This window comes from Neolamprologus brichardi, chromosome 7 (genome assembly GCF_056152115.1).
Source record: "Neolamprologus brichardi isolate AB-2024 chromosome 7, ASM5615211v1, whole genome shotgun sequence".
Classification (NCBI taxonomy): domain Eukaryota; kingdom Metazoa; phylum Chordata; class Actinopteri; order Cichliformes; family Cichlidae; genus Neolamprologus; species Neolamprologus brichardi.
Window position 1 is genome coordinate 15,860,161 of NC_142110.1, and position 23,741 is coordinate 15,883,901.

General features: G+C 40.0%; 1 protein-coding gene across 2 annotated transcripts; it reads left to right on the forward strand.

Annotated features, from left to right (window-relative positions):
* The first annotated feature begins 228 nt into the window (after positions 1–228).
* On the forward strand, positions 229–19,684 carry LOC102800227 (neuroplastin-like). Of its 2 annotated transcripts, none has more exons than XM_035916106.2 (8): positions 229–745; positions 8,861–9,029; positions 9,113–9,207; positions 9,950–10,071; positions 13,257–13,527; positions 15,091–15,112; positions 18,340–18,416; positions 18,696–19,684. In XM_035916106.2, exons 1-7 carry the CDS (start codon positions 655–657, stop codon positions 18,398–18,400), a joined length of 831 nt encoding a protein of 276 aa, XP_035771999.1. In that variant the 5' UTR covers positions 229–654; the 3' UTR covers positions 18,401–18,416; positions 18,696–19,684. The 2 variants fall into 2 exon arrangements, with proteins under 2 accessions (XP_035771999.1, XP_006782694.1); XM_006782631.3 differs by having other exon boundaries at positions 230–745; positions 15,103–15,112.
* Positions 19,685–23,741: the final 4,057 nt, after the last annotated feature.

A 23,741-nucleotide genomic window follows, 5' to 3' on the forward strand; every position in this document is an offset into this window, starting at 1 on the left:
ATTAACCTATATTTGCTCAAAGAGAAATTGGATTAAAAGTTTGCGTAAAGCCACAGGTGCTGTTGGGTTCAAGGCTTAGTCAGCCCGAGTGAGAACTTGCTTGACACAGGACACGGCTGCTCAGCGAGTAGCTACTGGAGGATGAAGTGTCAAAGAAACACTCGCTTCTGATTGGTTTGCAGACACTGTAGGCGACAACGGCTTAATTTGACTACAAGAAAGAAACAATCGCAACTATATTCTAATTCTTAAGGGGCTTCGTACAAAACAGGTTTAGCAGTATACATATAAATACCATGGTTATTATCTTATTTCAACAAAATCGATTTGTGCTTCACTTTGCCACGCACCGTCTTGTCTCTGCGCTCCTCCAAGATCTCGCGGGATTAAAGATGTAACGGGTGGTTAAGAAAAAAAAAAAGGAAAAAAAGGTGGTTCGGTATCTGCACCGGGTTGTCAGCAGAGCGGCACAGGTAGCCAGCTGCACCTCTGTGGGCTCACGCTCGTCTACCTAGCGACGCTTGACTCTGTACGTGACACGACTGGGGAGTATCTGGAGGTGCGAGCCTCGGCGAACCCAGCCCGCTCCATCATAACCGGCGCAGGTCACCTTAGCGCTCTCCTACCGGCATTTTCCGTCCACCGTCTCCGAAGATGATACCTGGCAAACGCAGAGCTGCAGTCATGATCTTCTCGGTGGCGATATTTGGAGCTCTGATGCTGCAGTCCGTCTCATCTCAGAACGGTAGGAAAGCTCTCCCTATAGAAAAACGCAGCGTGTTACACATCATGGTGAGAATGCGGTTTTAAGGGAGGCACTGGCATTGGCTGACTTTGATGCATTAAAAAAATGTTACTTTAAATGAATCACTGCAAGATTCCTCCAGCCTCATTAGATAATCCTTCAACGTTACTCTGATAGAAACACACCAGAGCGGATCGATTGGCGTCTTGTTGGCCCAGCGTTAGAAAAGAAGGGTGAATAAATCATTAATGGGCTACAATCTGTACTGCTGTAGTGAGCCATAAGGAGGCCTGTGCAGTGTCCCTAAAATGTCCTTTGAAGTGTGGAGCTGAATACTGAGCCGATACATGAGCGGTTCAGGCAGCAAGGACAAGTTCTGTCCACGGGTAGGATCGTGCCACACTGAAGTTTAAAACCTGTGATGCCAGCACACAAACACTCTCTCACACGTCCAGTCAACATGCTGTCACGCTTGGGTCTGCTCAGAAATGGCAGGATAGGGATCAGGAATTCGGAAAAATAAAATCCTCTGCTACAGAGTGAAATAATTGTATGCATCAGCCTTGTAACATGTAGGCCTGTGTAATTATGTAGGACCTTAGAAGCGCAGCTCTGTAAATAGCATCAGTCCATTTTGCTGCATGTTCCTATTTTTAGAGCAGAGATGCTGCACTGGGAACTATGGCTTTAATGTCCTCTTGCAACAGTGAATCTGTTAACTCTTTGCTGAGACGTGCTGCACTGCAGAATGGCATTGATTTCCCAGCGCAGCTCCACTTGCCCAATTCACCCTCGGCTCGTAAACCTCATCCCTCCCCAAACTGATTAGGGCAGTGTAACCCCCGCTCAGCCCACTATCTGTTTGTGTATACTGTAAGCGTGCAGTGCTTCTTGCATCCCTTTGCGAGCTCTGTGTGCGGACGAGTGAGAATGGATTGAGCTCCGGCCTTCCCCGGAGCGGTCCATGTGTAGGATTGCATTACACATCTCCTCCTATACTGTGCGCCCACTCATAACATCTCTTCTCCAATCAGAGCTGACAAAGCTCAGACTTCTGATTAGAAATACTGGCTTTACATCCGACAGGAGGAGGTAGAGATCAATCTTCTTTATTGCCTTTCAAATATTGTAGTTTTCTCTCTTCTTCTTTTTCTTCTTCCTTTCTTCAGATTGCGGTCACACAAAATATTAACAAACACTGCTGCCAGTCACGTCCCAGAATGGCTGCTTATATGTGAAGCTATATCTCAAAAGATTAATACAACAGTATATCATGTTGCTTCTTGTCGAGATGCGTTATCCCCCCTCTGACACCAAATATCAATGTTTTTTCACAACATACAGATGCTCTAAATCACAGGTGTTGAACTCCAGGCCTCGAGGGTCGGTGTCCTGCAGGTTTTAGATGTGTCCTTGATCCAACACAGCTGATTTAAATGGCTAAATTACCTCCTCAACATGTCCTAAAGTTCTCCAGTTACGAAGTTACGAAGCCTGGTAATGAACTGATCATTTGATTCAGATGTGTTGACCCAGGGTGTTATCTAAACCCTGCAGGACACCGAGGCCTGGAGTTCGACACCCCTGCTCTAAATAGATATCAATCCAGTTTGATTTACCAGACTCACTTCTTCATTTCTCTTTGAGCTAATGTTTTAAATGAAGCGAAGAAGGAGAAGAAACTGACTCACATGGGGGAAAAATCAGACTGCCAGTTCATTGAATTGGTATTTAATGCAATAGTAATCTGTAGCACAACAGTGCAGAGATGAAATAAATGATTCTTTTCCCAATGTATCAAGATCGTATCTTGTGATTCCCAGCCCTACTCTCTGTGGACGTATGAGTCTAAAGAGAAGTTAACATAATAGACTGTTTAAACAGTCTGAAAAACAAAGTAATGTTTTATTTTCAGAAGCTAAAAAAAGGATATTTTGTGAGCTATTTCAGTTTGAGTTGTAAATTTTATTGTTTCAGTACCTGATGAATTGGCCAAATTACAAATAATTTGCATTACATTTGTAGATGTTTCCAGAGACTGAAAATGATTGTGTTTAAGGAAACGATTTAAACATGTAAAACTAAAAGATGTAACAATGTATTGTATTATAATAGAGCAAATTAACAAAAGCATATAAAGCACGATAATTGCCGGGGATATTAAATACCAGTTGTTTTCATTGCCCAGCAATCCATTGATTATTACTCTCACTTGGCTAAGAGATTATTTGGTCAACATATGGACGAAGAAGGGAAAAAATCTCATCACAGTTTTCCGAAACATAAGACCATGCTGACATGTTTCTCGTGAAAATTTAAACCCCGAGCAGCTGAGGAGCACACAGGAGAGAAAAAAAGCTAAATCCTGCAATTAAAAGGTTGGAACCAGTGAACGGTTTGTATTTTGGACTGGTGAATGACATAAACCATTACTGATCACGACTAACCACAATTGCCCACATTTATTCTTTTTTTTTCTGATAATTATTTGATGGATGCATTGTTTCATCTCTAATGTGCATTTCTGCTATATCTAACATCAAAGGCAATCCCTACAGGGAAATGTAAGAGAAGTAGTGCCGTTTTCTGAAGCCCCACGATGCATATAAAACATTAACATGCTTGAACAACACAGTTGTCAAATTCAGTTTAATCTGATTGCATGTAAGTATAATTATTGTTACTATAACACATCAGCTCCCTTATGTTGCATTTCAGTGCTACGAAATGTTTATTAAACTATATCAAAACATTTAAGACATATATATTAGAACCATTTTCACTGTGCAGTTAACACCGTCCAGCATGTGAATGTATGTAATTGCTGTTTTCTTCAGTATGTGTTGGAACATAAACTGGGACTGTGGCCAGAATTTCTTCATTTTAGACACATTTAAATTGGATTTGTCAGACTATTCGAGGTCGTCTGCTGTCAGTTTGTGCTCTTGGATTTGCAGTTTGAATAATAAACCTGAAATTGGCACACAGTGTCATAGTGTGGATCCGGACAGGAACAAACACTTTGATAAAGGACAAAAGAAAGTTAGGACTATTTATATACTGGACCGATGGGCAGGTGGAAACAGGTGAGGAACGAGACACAGCTTAACCTAATCAACACAGTTTATTACAAACCAAAAGTAAAACTAGAGCGAGGCACGGCAGAAAGGTAACCTTCAAAGCAAAAGAGGGAACAGCTCAGAAGACAAAGGGTAAATGCAGCGGCTAACAAGAATAACAAACAGTGGAACAGATGCTAGTAGAAAGACAAGAAAGAGGAACAGATGGGGAAAAACAGAGGAAACTAAAACTGCTGCAAAGAATAAAAATAAACACTTGAACTGAAACCAAACTGAAAGGCTAAAGGTTTTAAAAATAACAACAACAACAAAAAAAAACCACAAGTCAAAAAGTGCAAAAGTGCAAAAATAAAAAAAATACAAGGACCAATAATGCACAGATCTGCAGTATTAACAGAAAAAGAATATAAACACAACATCTAAAGACCAAACAATTATTTCATTGAGAGAACAAAAGACACACACACAGGAGCTTTATGCACATTAAAATTCAGAAAGAATTTAGAAGCAAATTGGGAACACAGACCATGAAAATGTTAGATGGCGATAACAGATTGTTGGACTGTCACGCTGATATACCATATACGAATAGATCTCTTGATAATAAATGTGATGTGATTTTCTACAACAAGAACAATTTTACGATGTTGCATTGGGTTTTTATAAGTTTAAGTGCGAAATAGGCAAATTATTTCCTTTAACATGTCAATATGAACTAAATGTTCTTTGCACAATGGCTGTTGAGTTTAGCACCATTTGTTTTTAGATTGGTTGCCTCCCATCATCAAAGGTTTATGATGTAATTCTGTCTTGCACCAGATACAAAATCTCCCAGGAAAATCACTAAAAAATGAGAAGACGATAGCAATTTTATTTTCCCTGGCATTCATCAGTGGCGTTCCCTAAGCGATGGAAATAGCGGAGCAGCAACTGTGGAAAGTAACAAATTAAAGAAAAAAATCATTGGAGGGGATAAAGGAGGTGAAAAAATAAAAGTGAACCTCAGTCTTTGTGACAGCAGTACAGGAAACGCATTTCACTGTGAGTAAAAAAAAGATTCATTGCTAACAGAAGGAGCTTTGATTTGTGGCTCAAATAGGGACTGTGTAGATAATTTAGGCCTTAATGAAAAGGACAAACATTACAATTCTCCACAGTTTGGTGAGCTGTCCTCGCCCAGCTCATGTGAAAAGAAGCACATTTTGAAATCCAGCTTGAGTAGCATAGTTTTCCACCCTTCGAAATCCCGGGCCCGCGTCAGTCATGAACGTTCTCGCTGAGTTGCACCACGAATGTGACCTTAAGTTGCATTCAAACTTTGAAGGGCTATGTAAGAACTTTGTCTTTGGACATCATGTTTAATTTAAGATATTAAGCTAGCTTATTATTCACTAATGGAAAAAAACATCCCACACATTAGACGCACACAAAACTAAACCGAAATCCTCCTGACGCGAGTGGCGTCATTCTGACATGTGCTGTACAGTGGTGTGCGAGGACGTGGCTACTGGCTCAGCACTTTTAACATGTCTACTCTGTCGGAGTTGACAGGGTCTGTCTCTCAGCATTTCTGCAATAAGAGCTGAGGGGCTGGCTTTAGGTTTCAGTCATGTTATTTACTGGTTTGCATGTACGAAGGAATCTTTATGTGCACACTGTATATGGGCTGGTCTTCAGGAACCCGTTGCAGGCTGTGCAGCAGAGTCTTGTGATGTTAGCAGCTTGACACAGAAACCAGGTGATCATCTGTCTTGTGATGGTCTGTCTCATCTGGTTGGCTGTCTCTTCTTCCTACTTTGTTGCCGTAGAGTGCTTCTATGGAAACACAGGGGGTCTATCACCATGTGCCCACACACTCCCCAGAGACCCAGAGCTGAGGCTTCTATAAATCTCTTGTCTCTCTGCAGAGCCTATAGACCGTGCTTATAACTTCCACCTCCATGATTAAAAGCATTTACATTTAAAAGGGAGACATTTCAATCCAGTCAAATTATAAGCAGCTTGTTGTATCAGTGTCCTTGTTATTCAGTAATTACATAAACACGATGATTTTCTGAGCACTGAGATATTTTTATTATACAGCCAAGAAAATGACAAGGTCGTGTGGAGGACTTCTTGATGTGAGCGCTGTGCGAGCCAGGCGCAGTTTTATATGATGCCATTAATTGCACAGAACCAAGTGAGAGCAGCCTTGCAGGGCCGTCCCAGAAGAACTGAATTAAAGCTTCCCAGGAATAGCAGCAATAATAGTTTAGACAGATCTGGGGTTGTCTCTTGTTCCCAGAGCAAAAATTGTCAGTGTGATGACTGATGGCTCATCAGAGGTGTAACTGTTTGTCAATGAACTGATTTGTGACTTTGCATCAGACGCCATCACATTGCGCTGGGCTCTGGTTGAGAGCGAATGGTCGCATCTCATTTGTTTTTTCATATTTTGTGTAATATATACTGTATATATACAGTGGGTGCTTGTTGTAAACACGGTGAAGTTGGCTTAAGGTGAGAGGACTTAAAACATCTTGAGCTGACAGAGCCAAGATGAGATATATAAAAGGATTATTTTAAATTTGGTGTAAAAGTTGTGCAAAAAGGTTTTTTGTAGCGGTTCACACCAACTGCTAAATTTTGCAGGAGAAATTTTCAGCATTTATTTTTTGGACTAAAAACTCGATTTTTCACCGATTTGTTGAAATGTGTACAAAAGAGACCGTAATACAGATTCAACTTCTCGATCAAACAAACTTCCTGATGTTGCTTTCCAGTTAGAACAGGATGAACCCAAAATGTCAATTTCTTTCTTCTTTGATTTAGATTCAGAGCGCACTGTGGATAAAAATTATGCTTAACTGAAATCTGTGGGGTGATTGTGTAACAGCAAAGTTGGTAGTAGAAGAATTACTTACAAACCAGGAACCTTTCTTTAGTCAGATTTGACTGGTGTCCTTATTCATCCCTGGGACCACTGAAATTAAAGTTGTGCCTTGAGGTGGCTACAAGTGGTGAGACTAGCTTCAAGGATCCTCTGATAACAAGTCCCTTTTCAATTGGGACAAACTAATGAGTGCCAGATTAATTAATGAAGGGAAATGATTAGATTAATTGGGGAGTTAAGCAGCTGTCATTTATTCATTTATTTATTTCTAATTTTAACATAATTTGTCTGTTCTGTTCATTATTTTGCATTTCTTGCTGTTCTTTTCATTTTGTCATGTCCCTTGTCTGGCTCCTGTTTTAATTTATACCTGTTATTTTCTCACCTGCACCTGTTTCTCCTCTTTTGTTTTGCCTCTGGACACGCTGCCCCCGTAAACGACCACCACCAGCACCGGCGGGCTTTGTGAAATCACCTCTTTCTGAGACTAAGCTCACAGGTGACACCTTTGAGCTGTACTGTGACGTGGTAGGTAACCCCACCCCCGAAATCCAGTGGTGGTACTCTGAGATCAACCGAGCCGACTCTTTCAGGCAGCTGTGGGATGGTGCCCGGAAGCGGCGGGTGTCCATCAGCACCGCCTACGGCATCAATGCTGTGAGCGTGTTGGGCGTATCGCATCTCACACTAGACGATTCTGGGACATACGAGTGCAGAGCCAGCAATGACCCACGGCGTAATGACCTCCACCAAAATCCAGCCACCACCTGGATCCGTGCTCAGGCCACTATAACAGTGCTGCAGAGTGAGTGGTCAGTGTAGAGCAATCCTCCCCCAGTTCCTGTGTGATTCAGCCTCCATCATACCTCTCCAGAGGAGCAGTAGCTTCCTAAGTAGGTGCCACCCTCCCCCACAGACCTGAGAAATGAGGAAAAAACACCATCCTCTCATCTTCTTGTTATCTTTAATAAGCAGAGCTGAGTACTATTTTTTTTTAATGCTCATCCCACATTTCAACTCTTACTTCAAACTAGAGCTCACAGAGCCCAGTTTTTTCCTTCTTTGCCTCCTTTTTCTCCTCTTTTCTTCTAATTTCCCAGAATGATTAATTATAATTGTGATTTTTCTCTCATTGTTGTAACCTGCTTGTTATTTGGCATTTGGTATCACCTTCATCACAGCCATCTTTTATTTGGAGAGTGATAGCACGTCTCATTTCTGACTCATATTAGCGCTAACAGTAGTTTCTTGTTTGCTTACCAGAATCACAGTGCTTTTTCTAGAGACGCGTATCTTCTTCAGCAGACTGCCTTATAAAAGGACAAAATGGGGGCCAAATCTCCATACAGTTTTTTTTCTTTTTTTTGGGGGGGGGAGGGGGGCTGAGTACCTGCCAGCACAAACCTGCAGGTGCTTTGTGTGCAGACGGTGTTTTAGGCCATGACTAAAGATTAAGAGCTTCACTGGTGTCTAACTGTGCAAACAAGACATAGATAATCAGGATTAAGCAGAATACTAACTCTCCAATTAAGATCTTCATTGTTTAAAAGCCAACTGAAGCGAGCAGCTTCGGCAGGTTACATTTCTACGGGATGAGGAGGCAGATTTTAATTGTTGTAAGGGGTTCATTTTAAGATAATAAATCGAATCTCTAAATTAAGTGGAGGGATATTTTCATGAAAAGCTAAATCAGTTGTGGTAAGTGCAAAGAATTGGTATAAATAACATTAGTGTGCTTCATAAAAAATGTTCTGGAGTCACTGTAATGTGAAGCCTGCTTTTATCCACCTGCATTGTAACAGATGTATACTTATCATCATGCCTCACACAAAACACATCCACCTGCTATAATTAAACCAAGTGCTTCTTAAAAAGAGTAAATTCATCCAAAGCTAGCCTGTAATCCAAAAGTTGCATTTTGTTCTGTAAAGTTATATTTGGTAATGTAGTCGCTCGAATGGGTGTATTTCATGTCCAGCTTCCCAGAAAGTGAATGGACCTTTACTTCAGCAGGCTGGGATGCCCAGAATAATTCCTCCCACTTGAAACTATTCCTGAGCGTTATTGAAAAATGACCAGTCGTCTGTAGTGTCTGAACTCTACATCTTCCAGCGCGCCTTCACCCACTACTTCTGTTGTGGCTGAGCTATGCCTCTCTTGCAGAGCCGTCCATTGCTGCCTCTGAACACGTCACGCTTCCAGTGGAAGGAGAAAGCCTCACACTGCAGTGCAACCTGACCAGCCCCCACAGCACCGTCCAGGAAAGCTTCTGGATGAAGAACGGCGAGGAGATCCCAGAAACGCGTGACTCAAGCAAGAACACTGAGTACAGGTCAGCTTTTTTCACGAGTGTGCGAGGAAGAGGTGTTTAGCAGCCTGGCGTGCGTTCACGTGAGATGTATTTCTGCTCCGCAGGCTGAAAAGACCAAGAGCAGATGACGCTGGAGTGTACATGTGTGTCTACAACTTCAGCACGACTCCTTCGGCCAACGCCACCATCGAAGTTAAATGTAGGTGTTGACTGGCGAGCTAAAGCCATCTTTGCAATTTTGAGGCCACATTAGAGATGCCACCAATAAAAATGGCCTTGAGCACTTGTATCGCTGTCATGTGAGGACCTGTGATCTCAAACGGCTCTGCTGGCTGCTCAGGGGCAGCCGGTGCCCTTGACACCTCCATCAAGCCAGTGCCCGGCTCAGTGGCAGCAGATGGTGTCTTGTTTGTCTGATGGAAAGGGATTATGTAAAATCTGGTCAGCCTTTTCTGCTGTTGCATTGCAATGGAGGTAAATTGGATTTCAGGGGCAGTTTTCTTGATATTATATGGGGCATTTCTATTATTGCAGTCCGTTTTATAATATACTGAGTAATGCACACAGTTTATGGTTACACTGGCTCAAATACTCTTACTATATTAAATGTAATGCTTTATGTTTGAAGTTCACTTTCATACACACAAGTGTTTGTCTCTGCAGTGTAAAAAGACTATTGGAATGACCCCTGCTTTGCGCTTCAGTGCTTTATTCTTAAAAAAGAAAACAATCTGCTGTTTGTGATTTACCTCGTGACTGTTTTAGTTATAAGTTATATTTAGCTTTTACTCAGATTACTTCATAAATGTGCAATGTGGTTAAAAACAATACAGCGAACAGTGAGAGCATTACTATCAGTTTCACCTTGGAAAAATAACAAAAATTATATTATTATTGTTATTTAAAAATAATTAATTTCTCAAATGTGTTTTGTGTTTTAGCTGCTCCTGAGATTGTAGGCCACAAACGTAGTGAGAATAAGAACGAGGGCGATCACGCTATACTCCACTGTAAGTCTGTGGGCTATCCTCACCCTGTGTGGTCCTGGCGCAGGAACGACAAGGTATGTCATATGAATATAAATGATACTGCTTAGATATCATTTGTGATGTTTAGATTTTATGATTTTAAAAAGATTCTAAGTCTCATATGTACAGCAACTGGTTTCAGTGGTAAAGTAAATCTCCTGCTAGTAATTCAGACTAGCTACCTAAGCAGAAGGTCACCATTAAGAACACTTAAGGTTAAGAGGTCTACAAATCCCACAGCTGCAGTCTAACACAGTAAGGATTTTATGTGTTTGACTTACTCTAAATATTAAAGCTCAACAAGAACATTTACGATTACCAGAAACAACAAATGGAAAATATTGTAGATCGATTCTTTAATTGATCTACAATAAATGGAAAAATGAAAACGTATCCAGAATAAATATAAACACAACACCCACCGATATAACAGTTTCACCTGAAAAGTATCACACTCAGGCACGACTGTTGTTTTTCAGTCTGATTTTATGTTTTTTTTAAAAAAAAAAGCCCACGGTCATAGAAAGAAAAAACAATAGCTAACCTTTCAAAATAAAAGTGAAAAGACTCTTTTTTTGAGTTTATTTTTACTTTAGTATAACTACATTCATATACAGGGTGGGGCATTTATATGGATACAGCGTAATAACATGGGAATGGTTGGTGATATTAAAGTCCTGTTTGTGGCATATTAGTATATGTGAGGGGGCAAACTCCTCCAGATGGGTGGTGACTGTCACTACCCGATCCGTACCGGAAACCCGATCGGTACCCCGCATGCGCGAAAGGTGTCTACTTCCGGTCGTAGCGTTTTACGATAGTTATGGGTCAGAGTATCGGTTAAGATGTTAAGAATAATAAGTATATCTTAAAATGTTTGCAATAATGAAGCATTTCAGTACAATGTAGACAAAAACGAAAAATAAAAAGATAGTTGCGGATCGGGACTCCCCGATCCTTACTGCACATGTGCAAAGTCGGACCGTACAAATCGGGTCTACCCGATCCGTACCGCGCATGTGCAGATGTTTTCTTCTTCTTCTGTTCATTTAATGGCAGTGTACGAGGATACTGCCACCTGCTGACCGAGCGAATGAACCCAATTGTAAAATGAATTGGCGTCATTACAAACGTGTGTTAAATTTGATTTAGTGATAGTCGAGTGCGTTTATGCTTGTCTGTGAGGAGAGGATTGACTGGAATAGTGATGATGATGTCCGCTATCACTGTCAATTGTCAGTAAACACTTAATCTGGCTGATGAATCTTCACGTGACACATTGCTAAATCAATATTATTAAGTCTGTAATTAGGCACCATTCTTCTTATTTTACGGCGCTGTTTTTCAATCGGGGAACGCTCTCTGTTGAGGAGAAAAGCATGACTTTGTTTGTATACGGATTATCCATTGTTTAAATGTCCCGGGCAGTCGAAAAGGAGGCAGAGCTGTTGAGAAATGCTAGGAGCTAACTGGGCGCTAACCGTATCATTCAAATATATTGAATGTCGCAATGTTGGCAAATAGAGGAAGTGACGTAAGATTTGCGCATGCGGGGTACCGATCGGGTTTCCGGTACGGATCGGGTAGTGACAGTGACCATGGAGGCCATTTAGAAGTCGGCCATCTTGGATACAACTTTTGTTTTTCAATAGGAAGAGGGTCATGTGACACATCAAACTTATTGGTAATGTCACAAGAAAAACAATGGTGTGCTTTGTTTCAATGTAACTTTATTCTTTCATGAGTTATTTACAGGTTTCTCTTTGTTCACAGCCATTGACATGTCGAAGAGGTTAACACGTGAGGAGCAGATCGAAATTGTGTTGATATCTGGTGAACGCAGTAACCGGGTCATTGCAGCAGATTTCAATGCAAGACACCCTACGAGACCACCCATCTCCCATGCTACAGTTAGCAAACTGCTTGCCCCCTCACATATACTAATGTGCCACAAACAGGACTTTAATATCACCAACCATTCCCATGTTATTACGCTGTATCCATATAAATGGCCCACCCTGTAGTTAAAGTTTTATTGGTAAAAAAATCTATTTAAAAGACGCTATTGGACTCCAAAGTGAAGTAGAAAAATTGATGTTTTTACTCTGCAGCTCCTTGGTTTAACTAGTGTTGATCTGGAGGTAGTTCTGCTGGCACCAGTCCACAAAGCCTTGGGTCAGTTCTCTGTACTCCTTGTCATCCCCATCAGTGATAGCATAGATTAAACAAGGTGCTTGAAACAATCCTCATCTCAAAGGTGCTCCATTGGATTGAGATCTGGTGAATGTGTAGGTCATTTTAGAAACAGTGTACTCATTGACATGTTCAAGAAACCAGTTTGAAAATATCTTAGCTTTATAACATGGTATATTATCCTGCTGTAAGGAGCCATCAGAAGACGCATACACTGTGTGGATCGGCAACAATACTCACATAGGTGGGTGGTGAGTCAGTGATGCTCTGGGCCAAGAAAATATCCCCCACACCATAGACCACCACAACAGCCTGAAATGTTGATAAAGTGCAGCATGGACCCAAGCCTTAATGTTGTTTATGCCAAATCCTACCATCCAAATATTCAGGTAGAAATTTAGTCTCATCAGGCCAAGCAACATTTTTTCAACCCTCTATCATCCAATTTTGGTGAGGCCATGCGACCTGGAGCCTCCGTTTCCTATTCTTAGGTGACAAAAAGCAGCACCTGATCTTCTGCTGCTGGCGTCCATCTGCTTCAAGGTTGGATGTGCTGTGCGTTCAGAGATGCTCTTTTGCATACCTTGATTGTAATAAGTGGTTATCTGAGTTACTTTTTATCAACTCTAAGCAGTCTGGGCATTCTTCTGACCTCTGACATCAACACTGCATTGTCACCCAGACAACTGCAGATGATTCAGAGATGGTTGTGTGGGAAAACCCAGTAAATCAGCAGTTTCTGAAATGCAAGTGGCTTAAATCACCTTTCTTTTCTGTTCTGATACTCAATTTGAACTTCAGCAGGTCGTTTTGACCATGTCTACAAGCCTAAATGCACTGAGTTGCTGCAATGTGATTGGCTTATTAGACATTTGTGTTAATAAGCAGCTGAACAGGTGTACCTAATAACATGTCTGGTGAATTTATAATACCCCATGATCTAAACTAAGGCACAAAAAACTGTCCATGTAAGAAAAACTCTCACTGCCAAATCACCAGGATGATTCTCTTCATTCCCTCTTCGTAGGACTTTGAAAACTCAACACGCATCTACATCGTCAGCAAAGACAACTACACAGAGCTCCACATTCTGAATCTGGACATTAATGAAGATCCAGGGGTGTACGTCTGCAACGCCACCAACATGATTGGCCACACTACTGAGAAATCTGTGCTGAGGGTTCGCAGCCACTTGGCCCCCTTATGGCCTCTCCTGGGGGTTTTGGCTGAGATCATCATCCTGGTCATCATCATCGTTGTTTATGAGAAGCGCAAGAAGCCAGAAGATTTACAAGACGGTGAGTCACCGCTGATGATGCTTAGGAATGTTTTATTAGTCCATTGTTTAAATATAACTGGGGATAGATTAGCTGCGTTCAGCATACAAATGAAATACCTAATGGGTCTGTCGTGTGAAAAGGCTCTGGTGTGAGCTTGAAGGCATTTCTTCCCCAGGTGCACCGGCAGAGTTGCCTGACACTGTGCCCATCGCTGTGCCCGCATTCAATAATTCAGGCAGCGAGGCTGACCCAGAACGCAGACACTGTTGCACCTTGTCAGGACAATATCATGGATTTAATATTCATGAGAAATATGATACTGCAGTGTTGAGGAGGTGGCCGGTTTCAATTATTAATACCTTTCCAGGGACCTTGTAGTGTCCTCAATGCAATGTCCCTAATGCAAACTTAACAAGGATACTCGTAATTTAGCTGTGAAACCTGGGTATGCCATCCTGCAATTTTCTGATAGCGCTGAGCACTTCATTTGAGAGTCTAGCTACGTCATATATTATGCATTAATGGTATTTGGGCAACCTTTTTCTCTCAAACAGAATTTTGATGTTGTCACCTGCTGATTAGCTGTAGCACCGAGGGAATGACTGACACCTAAGACTGTCGGTGGTATTCACTAACGCCTACAGTCATTGCACTTGAACGTTTTCTCAGTACGGTTTATTATTTTAACAGAATAGATTGCAGAATATGGGAGCGATATAGTCACCACGAGAATCCGTACAGCCTTTAAGCAGCAAATCACGACGGATGCAGATTGCTTGCTTTCGTGAATTGTTTTACTTGAAACTCTCGGACCTGGTTTCCCTTCTCTCCGCTTGTTGCATATATTTTAAAAGATTGTTTTAATATCTCCCATCCTCCCCTTTTTCCAAATTGCCTAACGTAAACTGTGTTTGTGGTAAGTGAGAGACTTTGCATGCCTCGTGAATTTCAATAAGCATTCAGCCTCGTCATCCTCCCGTCTGCGACACATTATAATCAGCACTTTTAAACGTTTCAGTTCCAAACTTTAGGTTTTTATTTGTTTTGATAAAATGATTATGCCATGTCTTTGCATCACACTCATAAACATAATCACCGCAGCAGAGAAATGGCATGTTGCACTGTAAGGAATTTGAAGTGTTTCGTCACTGTTTGAAAATGCTGCGCTGAGTTATCACCGCAGGGCTGATATTCATGGACCTGCTTCTTGCTAATCTCCTTGAGTGAACAGATGTTCTTTGTGAGCACTGCTTGTCTGTGCATGACTACAGTATTTTTTTTTCCCCAGTTTGAATTCTGCCTGTTGTTCTCAGTTGCTCGTGCATTTTATTGTGATGTTTAATTACACTCTGTGTTTTTGTGAGTGTTCTCATGAGCTACTTTTCATTTTGCATTTTCATTCTGCTTTTTTTCTGTTTTTATTTGGTAACAGTCTGAACTCTGAAACCACAGACATAGAGATTTTTAGGGCACTAAATGTCAGATTTAAGCAAAACACCTCATCAGCGTGTGCAGCTTCTTTGCGATTATTTTATTTTTTTTTGGTGTTCATTTCTCCATATTTTCCTCTTGCTGCCACAGATGATGATCTAGCTGGACCAATGTAAGTATAAACATTTCACCTCTTCCCACCTTATCTCTGTTTAGCTTGGTAAAGTAATGTGTGTTTTGTTGTAGATTATCATGATGTATCTACTCCAGACAGTCTGTAGAGCTCACTGTGAAGTAGTTCCTAAAACTGGGTCACAAATAACGGTGAGCATCATGTCCTAGTATTTCAGATAAATCACCGGATGGTATTTTAAGGTCAAGTTTGGCCACTGTTGCTGTGACTGACAAGTTGTCAGGATTAGGAAAGTCCTGCTTAAGCCGCCCATGTTTGGCAGTGAGAAGCAGTATGCATTGTTTATTAAATGTTTTTTAACACGCTACAATGTAGTTTTAGGCAGATGTGTGATTTAAGGCATAGTTTTGTTCTTGCTGTTTCCCCTCCTGGCTTCAGTAATCTATTGACAGGTGTCCTGGTAACCTAAATTTTGGTTACCTAGTATCTTTTTTGAGAGGAAAAAAACTTAGCTCACTGAAATGCACACAAAACAAGAACAGAAAAAACTCTCAGCAGGTAAAAATTATGTTTAAAAAATATTTACATAACTGGTCCTGGGTCTGGTTTTGTCCTTGCTGCAGTCAAAGACTGAATGTAAAAGATGGAGGTAGCCTCAGATCTAAAAACTGTAATCTAATGCGAGAGTGCTATATACCTGCATTCTCTTTAATGGCCAGCAGGGGGCAACAAAATGTCTATAGAAGAAAAAACTAATATGCTTCTTACATGACTTAATACCTCAGTAAACATTTTCCTCATGTGTTTATGGGCTCAGTCACTAGTTTTAAGTCGTGTTAAAGAAAATGTGATGTTAATTTTATAACTTATTGTCCCATTTAGTATAAAATACATTATAGCATGAGTGTCAAACATATGCTAGGGGGCCAGAAGTGACCCAGCAAAATATATATAGGAAAGGCTAAGCAGTGATCTACAAGACTTTTCTGTAATTTTACATTTCTAATGTAAAAAACTGACATGTGCTGTTGAAATTGTACTTCTTTATATTATATTAAGATATCTCGGGGATTAAATGTGTAGTTAAATGTCTTTAGACTGACAGAAATTGGAGTTTCACTCATTTGGCCCACATAACTGGGCCAAACTCGGCCCTCGGTGTAAAATTAGTTTGACATCCCAGCATTATATAGAGATTGACAGACCACGTGACTTTCGCGCATTGCATGCCGGGAACTCATGGCAAAACAATCCAAGTACCGCATCAAATGCAAGCATTTGCAGCACCGCAAAACGTTCATTCTTCGGTTCCAATAAATTCTTGCTTTTTCTTTGCCCCCCCAAAAAAGTTATGTACAAAACGAAGGAGAACAATGCCGGTCCGTACAAAGACAGACTTGATGAAAAGTCAAAGAAAAGATACGAGGAAAAAAATCAAAGGAGTGAAAGGTTTATACCCTTACGAGCACACAGAGTGGACAAAATACATTAGCGTGCTGCCCAACTTTCACCACGCTCATATTTATAATTATACGGTTCTTGGAGTGAGTGCATACACTCATGAAGTTTAGTAACTTCAGGTCACTGCAACAAGCCCAGTTACTGTTTACCAACGGATGGGTACAGGACCATGAAATGCACCGTGTAGAACGAAAGACCATCGTACGTATCATAAGTTTACCAGTCTCACAAATCGTCTTCATAAATACACAGTCGTTAACCGTTTATTAATAGGACCTTTGAGCTCAACGGTAATTAATTAGTAGTGGAAATAATTTCTGGTTCGCATTACAGAAACATAGCGGTGACAATATTATTGTATGCTGTAATCGTACTGGACAATTAGTGATACAAAAAATCTGTTTTATCCTGTGAATAAAAGTATATGTTTTTGTCAATGTACCATGGTAATAACAGAAGTGAAACACAATATTGTGTCAGGACAATTCACTATTTATGCACAATAAACAAAGGAGCATAGTGCGACAATTTCTGTTCAGTGCCAGACTTGCTTGTAACCTATATCACCAATTATGTTATGAAAAATGACATATTAACTACAACAGAAGACTGACCTTTGTGGAAATGCTTGGAGCAGACTAACATGTGAGCTGGAGTGTTCTGGGACATTATATTTGGTCTTTGAATGGCTGCAATCCAGGCCATCCGTCGCCTGTTTGTTACTTCGGAAACATGGCTCGAACAATTTCTCTTCAACGACGTAATCCGATAACAACCGATCTCTTTACCCGTCGGCTTCCCGTGGCTATCATGCGACCGGCTATTGCAGTTAATAATACAACAGCTTCTTGCCATTTTTTGTGTTTCTTTTTATCACTGTATAACTGATTTCAATTGAAAGCCTGCGTGCGCTAGTACTTCTTGCCACGAGTTCCCAGAATTCTTTGCGGTTTTACCCCTGAATGACGTCACATTTTCAATCTCTATGGGCTTAAAAGTTTAGAGACTAGACATGACAAAAGGACTAAATGACAATCCTCTGGCTATGTCCATCTTTGATATACAGTTTATGGCTGCAAACAGTAGTAGTAGATGTTTTCATCAGTGGTTGCATTAATAACCCTGAGCCCATCATCAAGGCATCAGTCAACTGTCAACATCAGTCAGTTTCATCTATAAATAAAATGATGGTAAATTTCTACCACAAGCTTGCAGATGTTAAAATTGGTTAATTAGCAGCCTGCAGCGTTTATTTTATGTCATGAAACAGAAAGCTGAGCATTAGCTGTTTTTATTTCACACACGACAACAATCATTTTACAGTTGTTAGGACTGAGATCACTAATTTCTGTGTATGACATGTGTTCAAAAGCTTTATTTAAATTAGGCTCATCTCTGTTCAAGATCAGCTTCTTGATCATGTCCAAACAATTTTTGCCAAGAGGCCAAATATCAAGCGAGCTGATTTATATTTTTCCCCCTACGAAGGATTTGTGCCAGAGTGCCATCTTGTGTCATTGTGAGTGTAGGTAGCTTCATGAAAAATGATGGGTCACCACCCAGACCGGTTGATGTTTGATGTTTGAAGTGTCCAATCAGGTGTTTTAAGACAAAAAGCAGCAGCCTTGCTGAATAAACTGTAAAGGTGCATGAGAAGATAACCTTGAATTTGAGATTTGCCATTTACACCACAAGGCGTTTTTTGGAGGTTTTTTTAGGGATTTGATCACAGAACTGCTTGATAACACCTCATATACGCTTCGTTTGAGATGAGAGCTGATTGTGTGTTTTACTTCTTTGTAAAGGAAAACTAACTCGACCAACAACCACAAAGACAAGAATCTCCGCCAGAGGAATACAAACTGAGCAGCCTGTCTGCTGAGTAAGTATTAAATTATTAAGAGAAGCCCTGATAATAAAGGCCCGTGGCCACAAACCCAAGATGACTGATTTAATTTCATTTAATTAAGTGTAATTACATAGAACCAAATGAGAACAACAGTTGCCTCAAGGTGCTTTATATTAAAAGGTAAAGACCCTCCAAGAATACAAATTGACTATATGAAACAATAACTGAATGCTTTTGTCACGCAGGATAACTCATATATACTAATAGATCGCATATACACTGGGCTAACAAGCTGAATCTTCTTTTCTGCAGGTCTCATTACACATGTATTGACCATATGAAGGTAAACAAGAATGGACTCCATACCCGTTGTTTATAGGACGCATCTGCCATTAAAAGTATGGTTGTGGAGGAATTAAATGAGGCATGCCTTATGATTTTATTGTGTGAGGGTGAGAGGTCAGGAGGTACCCAAACCATTATAGAATTGTTAACATTATAACCATTGTGACTGCATGCGGTTGTTGACGTTTATTATTTTTCCCCACGCTCTTAACCACTAATTTAACATTTTTGCTACTTCTAAAAATAATGCATGCAAGACGTTGACCTTCTGTTTGCTACAGAAATGGCTTTTTTTTGGTTTTGTTTTGTTTTTTCTCTGAGAGTGGCTTCATTTTAATAATCTGTACTGTGTGTTTTAGAGGAAAAACGACACTCAGCAAAAGAAAATACCACCGTAATCTGGTATGACAGATGTGTACAGTTTTATCATCCTGCTGCATACCATTGGTTCATTTTATCCGACAGTATCTATTACATTTAAGGGCTTTGCAATGTCCCTCTAAATTTGATTAAGATCTACTGTATGTATGTACTGTATGTATTAAATCATAATAACTATGTATCAGATCACCGTTAATATAAAGACTATCCATATTATATGATGCACTTAAATGTTGAAAAGTATGAAAAAAACCTGTATAAAAGCCTACTTTAGGAAATCTGTACTAATCATTCTAACGTATTATTTTATAATTATGTGTATTGTACAGCATGGCTATTATCCTATGCAATTATCATCCATATCAGTATATTGCAAATCATTGCAGCTTTTGATTTCTCTGTGACAAAGCTTTAATCTAGTAGGATCACCGTAGAGCGTCGATGGCACACAACACAGCTGCATGAATTCTCGACAGCTTACGTGGGGCAGAAAGGAAAGCCCGCGTCCGAGCTGACACATGTGAAGCATTTCCAAGATCCCGAGTCATTTTTAAAAATAAATATCTTAAAAAATCTGACGTGTCTGGTATATCAGTTTCTTTGCAAAACACACAGAGTTGTACTCTTAGTCACATGGACTCTCAAAAGTGGAGAACAGCTCCATCTAGTGAGATTTCAGGAGGTCGAAGTGGGGAATGCAGTGATGAACATCAGAGCAATAAAGACCTGCAAACCGTGAGGAAAGTGTTCGGGGGTACGTTTGCGTCTTACGCTGTGAAAATCAAGGATCAGATTAGATGTGAAAAGACAGAAAATAGTACACGGTGAAAGGACTTTGAGTGACAGCCGAGGGATGAAGCTGCCTTTCTTTTTAGGATTAATGGAGGATGCCACTGAGGTCACGTCTTGAAATGAAGGAAAGGAAATGAGTTTTAAACAGCAAATTCAAATATTCAGAGGGCCCGATGTTTAGAGTTCTGTTTTATGGTGCAATGTCAAATAGTTTGACTTTGTAGTTCTGCCACTGTGGAGGGAGCTTTTTATAAGTTGTCAGGTAGTGAAACAGGCAAACCTACATGTCAAGTCAGCCATTAAAAGCTTTTCATTCATGATTTTAGTGCACATCATTGGAATATGCATGTATACATACATCTCAGTTCACTTACTGAGACCGATCTGTGTTCTTGTTGTACATTAGATACCAGTTCTTTTGCTTAGTATAAAAAATCTATGTGCAAATTTAACCTGAGTCACATGAGACGTCCTTAGTCTTTGAAGCCTTTTCTTTCTGTTAAACTTTATTCAACACTTTGCATAGTACGAAACTGCAAACATAACAGATAACAGAGCAGTCACAGACATTTATGTAATCCCAAAAAAGATTACTCTACTTTCACATCAGTCCATATCTGGACTTGAAACTGTTCCTCTTAAACACTGTCCTCTGCTGCTTCTTCTTCTTCTTCTTCTTCTTTAAAAAAAGGGAGATCAATTTATCTTGTAAAGCTTTAAAAAAAAAAAAAAAGAAGTATGATATCTCACTAGATTTAAAATAAATTCAGCATATATTTTTTTTCCTGTGTTATCCTCGAGCTGTAGTGGGAAGCACTTTCATCACAAAATGTGGGAAACTGCTGCAGCACAACAAAGGCGGGCACTATTTTGTCATTCCTCCTGGAAGGTAGCATCGGTTTCTTCCCTGATGGACTTTCAGGAATATTTTAAAAAACTATTACCAGCTGGAGAATAATAAACTATTGTTCTTTGACTTTTTTTTTTGTCTTTTTTTTAACTGTTCTATTAATTGTTTGGGTCTAATTCCTGTGATGTAATGCTGCACCCTGGATTAATATGTCAGCAGGATTCAAACAGTAATAAAATCAGTCCATTTCTAGAGCAGAGAGACATCTGTGACTTTGTGAACCCGGAAAAAAAAGGAGGAAACACAACTCCTGACAAAAATGATTTGTTGTTCTCTCCGGGCGGATTAATCTCTCGGATGTCAGGTGAACTTTAAACCGGTGTGATGGACTACTTCTTAAACAAGCCAGCGGATTGTTTTAATAGCAAATCTAAAGAGTTCTCCAAACTTAATGGAGAGATTAATGTTTTATTTATTTATTTATTTATTGGACTTTATTTACATCTGCTGCCACAGTTGTCAACATCATGTGTCACAAATGGCATATAATTAGTTGTCTTAAATAAAGACTTTTTGTGGTAAGTGAAACAAAGCAGTGATTAGTGCAAAATAGCATCATATAGTGTGACGTACCATTTAAATGCAGGTTTTGGGTAATACATGATTTTATTAATTGTTTGACACCTAAATGAAATTGTATTTTATCAAACTGAATCTTTTTTTTTTTTTTTACTTAAACAAAAAATGTTTCCAATGTGAAAAGATACTCGATGTTACTCAAATGTGGAAGCGTTAACTCATAGCGGTAACTTTCAGTATTTCAGGGGTTGTTTAAATCTCTCTATTCTTATGGCAAACTAGTCAAGCTTTGTATGAGTCTCAGCACCCTAGACTTGTGTAACGACACTGATACAAGCTACTTTGGCTTCTGTCTCTTTAAAACCCCTCTTCCATTTTCTTCTGATTATGTCTGTCTTGTCTGGCTTTTGCAAAAAGAACCTAGAGTTTGTGAGCCTCACGTTCTCTGGTTGCCAGTTCAGAGGTTCAGAAAACCCCCCCAGTAAACCTATCATTTCTTGTTCTTGATTGGAAATGGCAGCTCTGCACCTCCATCTGCATGTGTTAGCACCAGAATCCATGGCCAGCACAAACATCTTAAGCAACAACGATTACAACAGAGCATGTCTGTTCTGGGAATTTTGAGCTCATTGCGTGCTAACTGTGTATATAATCTATATAAAAAAGTATCTCTTCATATATATATTTATTTATTTATTTATTTTTTCATCAGATACTTAATTAATTATACCTCACTGATAACGGGTTGGACCCCTTTTTGGGTTTAGAGCTGTTCTTGGCTGACAGGAGCGGCACCTGACCGTCTTCTGCTGCTGTAGCCCATCTGATGGGGTGCTCAGGAGGTAGAGCAGGTCTACTAATGGGAAGGCTGGTGGTTTGATCTCCGGCTGCCCAAGTCTCCAGTTTACATGCCTACACCATGGCAAGATACTGAACCCCAAGTTGCTCCTGGATGTGTTCATCGGAGTATCAATGTATGTGAATATTAGATAGAGAGCACTTAGGTGTAGAAAAAGTATGAATGTATGAATGAGTGAAAGAGGCATGAGGTATAAAGCGCCCTGAGTGTCCAAGTAGTGTAGAAAAGTGCTATGCAAGAACCAGTCCATTTACCATCTGCTTCAAGACGACACGCTGCATGCTCATAGATGCTTTTCTGCATACCTTGGGTGGTTATTTGAGTTACTTCACAGTAGTCTAGCAATTCTCTTCTGACCTCTGCTATCAACAAATCATTTTCACCTAGAGATCTGCCAGTGAGTGGATATTTTCTCTCTTTTGGACCATTCTCTGTAAACCCTGAAGATGCTTGTGTGGGAAAATCCCAGCGGATGAGCAGTTTCAGAAACACTCAGACCAGTCCATCTGGCACCAACAACCACACCATCTTCAAAGTCACCTAAATCACCTTTCCTCATTCTAGTGCTCGGTTTGAACTTCAGCAGGTCATCTTGATAATGTCTTCATGCCTAAATACACTGAATTGCTGCCAGGTGATTGGCTGAGTAGATATTTATTAGATTTTTTTTATATTTATTGATATATTGATATATTGATTTGATATTAACACATTAATGCGCAATTTTGAAAAAACATGTACCTAAGAAAATGGCTGGTGAGTAGTAGGACTCTATTGTTTTCTCTAACATGTTTTCTCATTTTGACTTGGGTGTAAAATTATTATTATTTTTTTTAACATTTGCTGAGCTTCTTGTATTACTTCCTCCAAAAGATGGGATCTATTGTGATGTCACAGGTCAGAAAATTAAGCAAGTAGTCAAATGTAAATCAGCCAAAGCCACCTATACAGTGCACTAGGGGTACGAATAAGGATGACACTGCATGGAAATTCAGATTTGCAGCCCAGTGAAGACACACCGACCTGATTTCCAGCTGGCTGGGATGTTTACATTTCCAGGTACCAGAAAGGGCTGGAAATAAAACTCTGACAATTTAGCTTTACTGCCTACCAAACATCACTAAGCTTGATGATTGTTTTGTAAAACAAAAAGTGTTAAGTCCTTATCTGGGCATCCCTTTAGGAGACTAACAAGCAGCAAATAAATAAAAGAGAATAACCTGTTTCCCTGTGTGCTACTTTATATCCGCGTATTATGTGGCCACTGATGGCGGGGAATTAAAATAAATAATTTAAATGGAGGAAGAGTTCTCTTAGTTGTGCAAGCGGCACACAAATGATGATTTTAATTAGTTTACCACTGTGTCCTGGGGAAAAATTTCGAGGGAAACAAACTGTTCAGCCCTTCTTGTTGGTTGGCAGTGTGCCAGATGAGATTGCTGTATGGTTTAAATCACTTTAGTGACATTTGGATTGAATCATACAACCTTAATGCAGCCAGCTGTCAACAACCTTTCATCAAATTAATTTGCCACATTGGCCAGAAGTATTT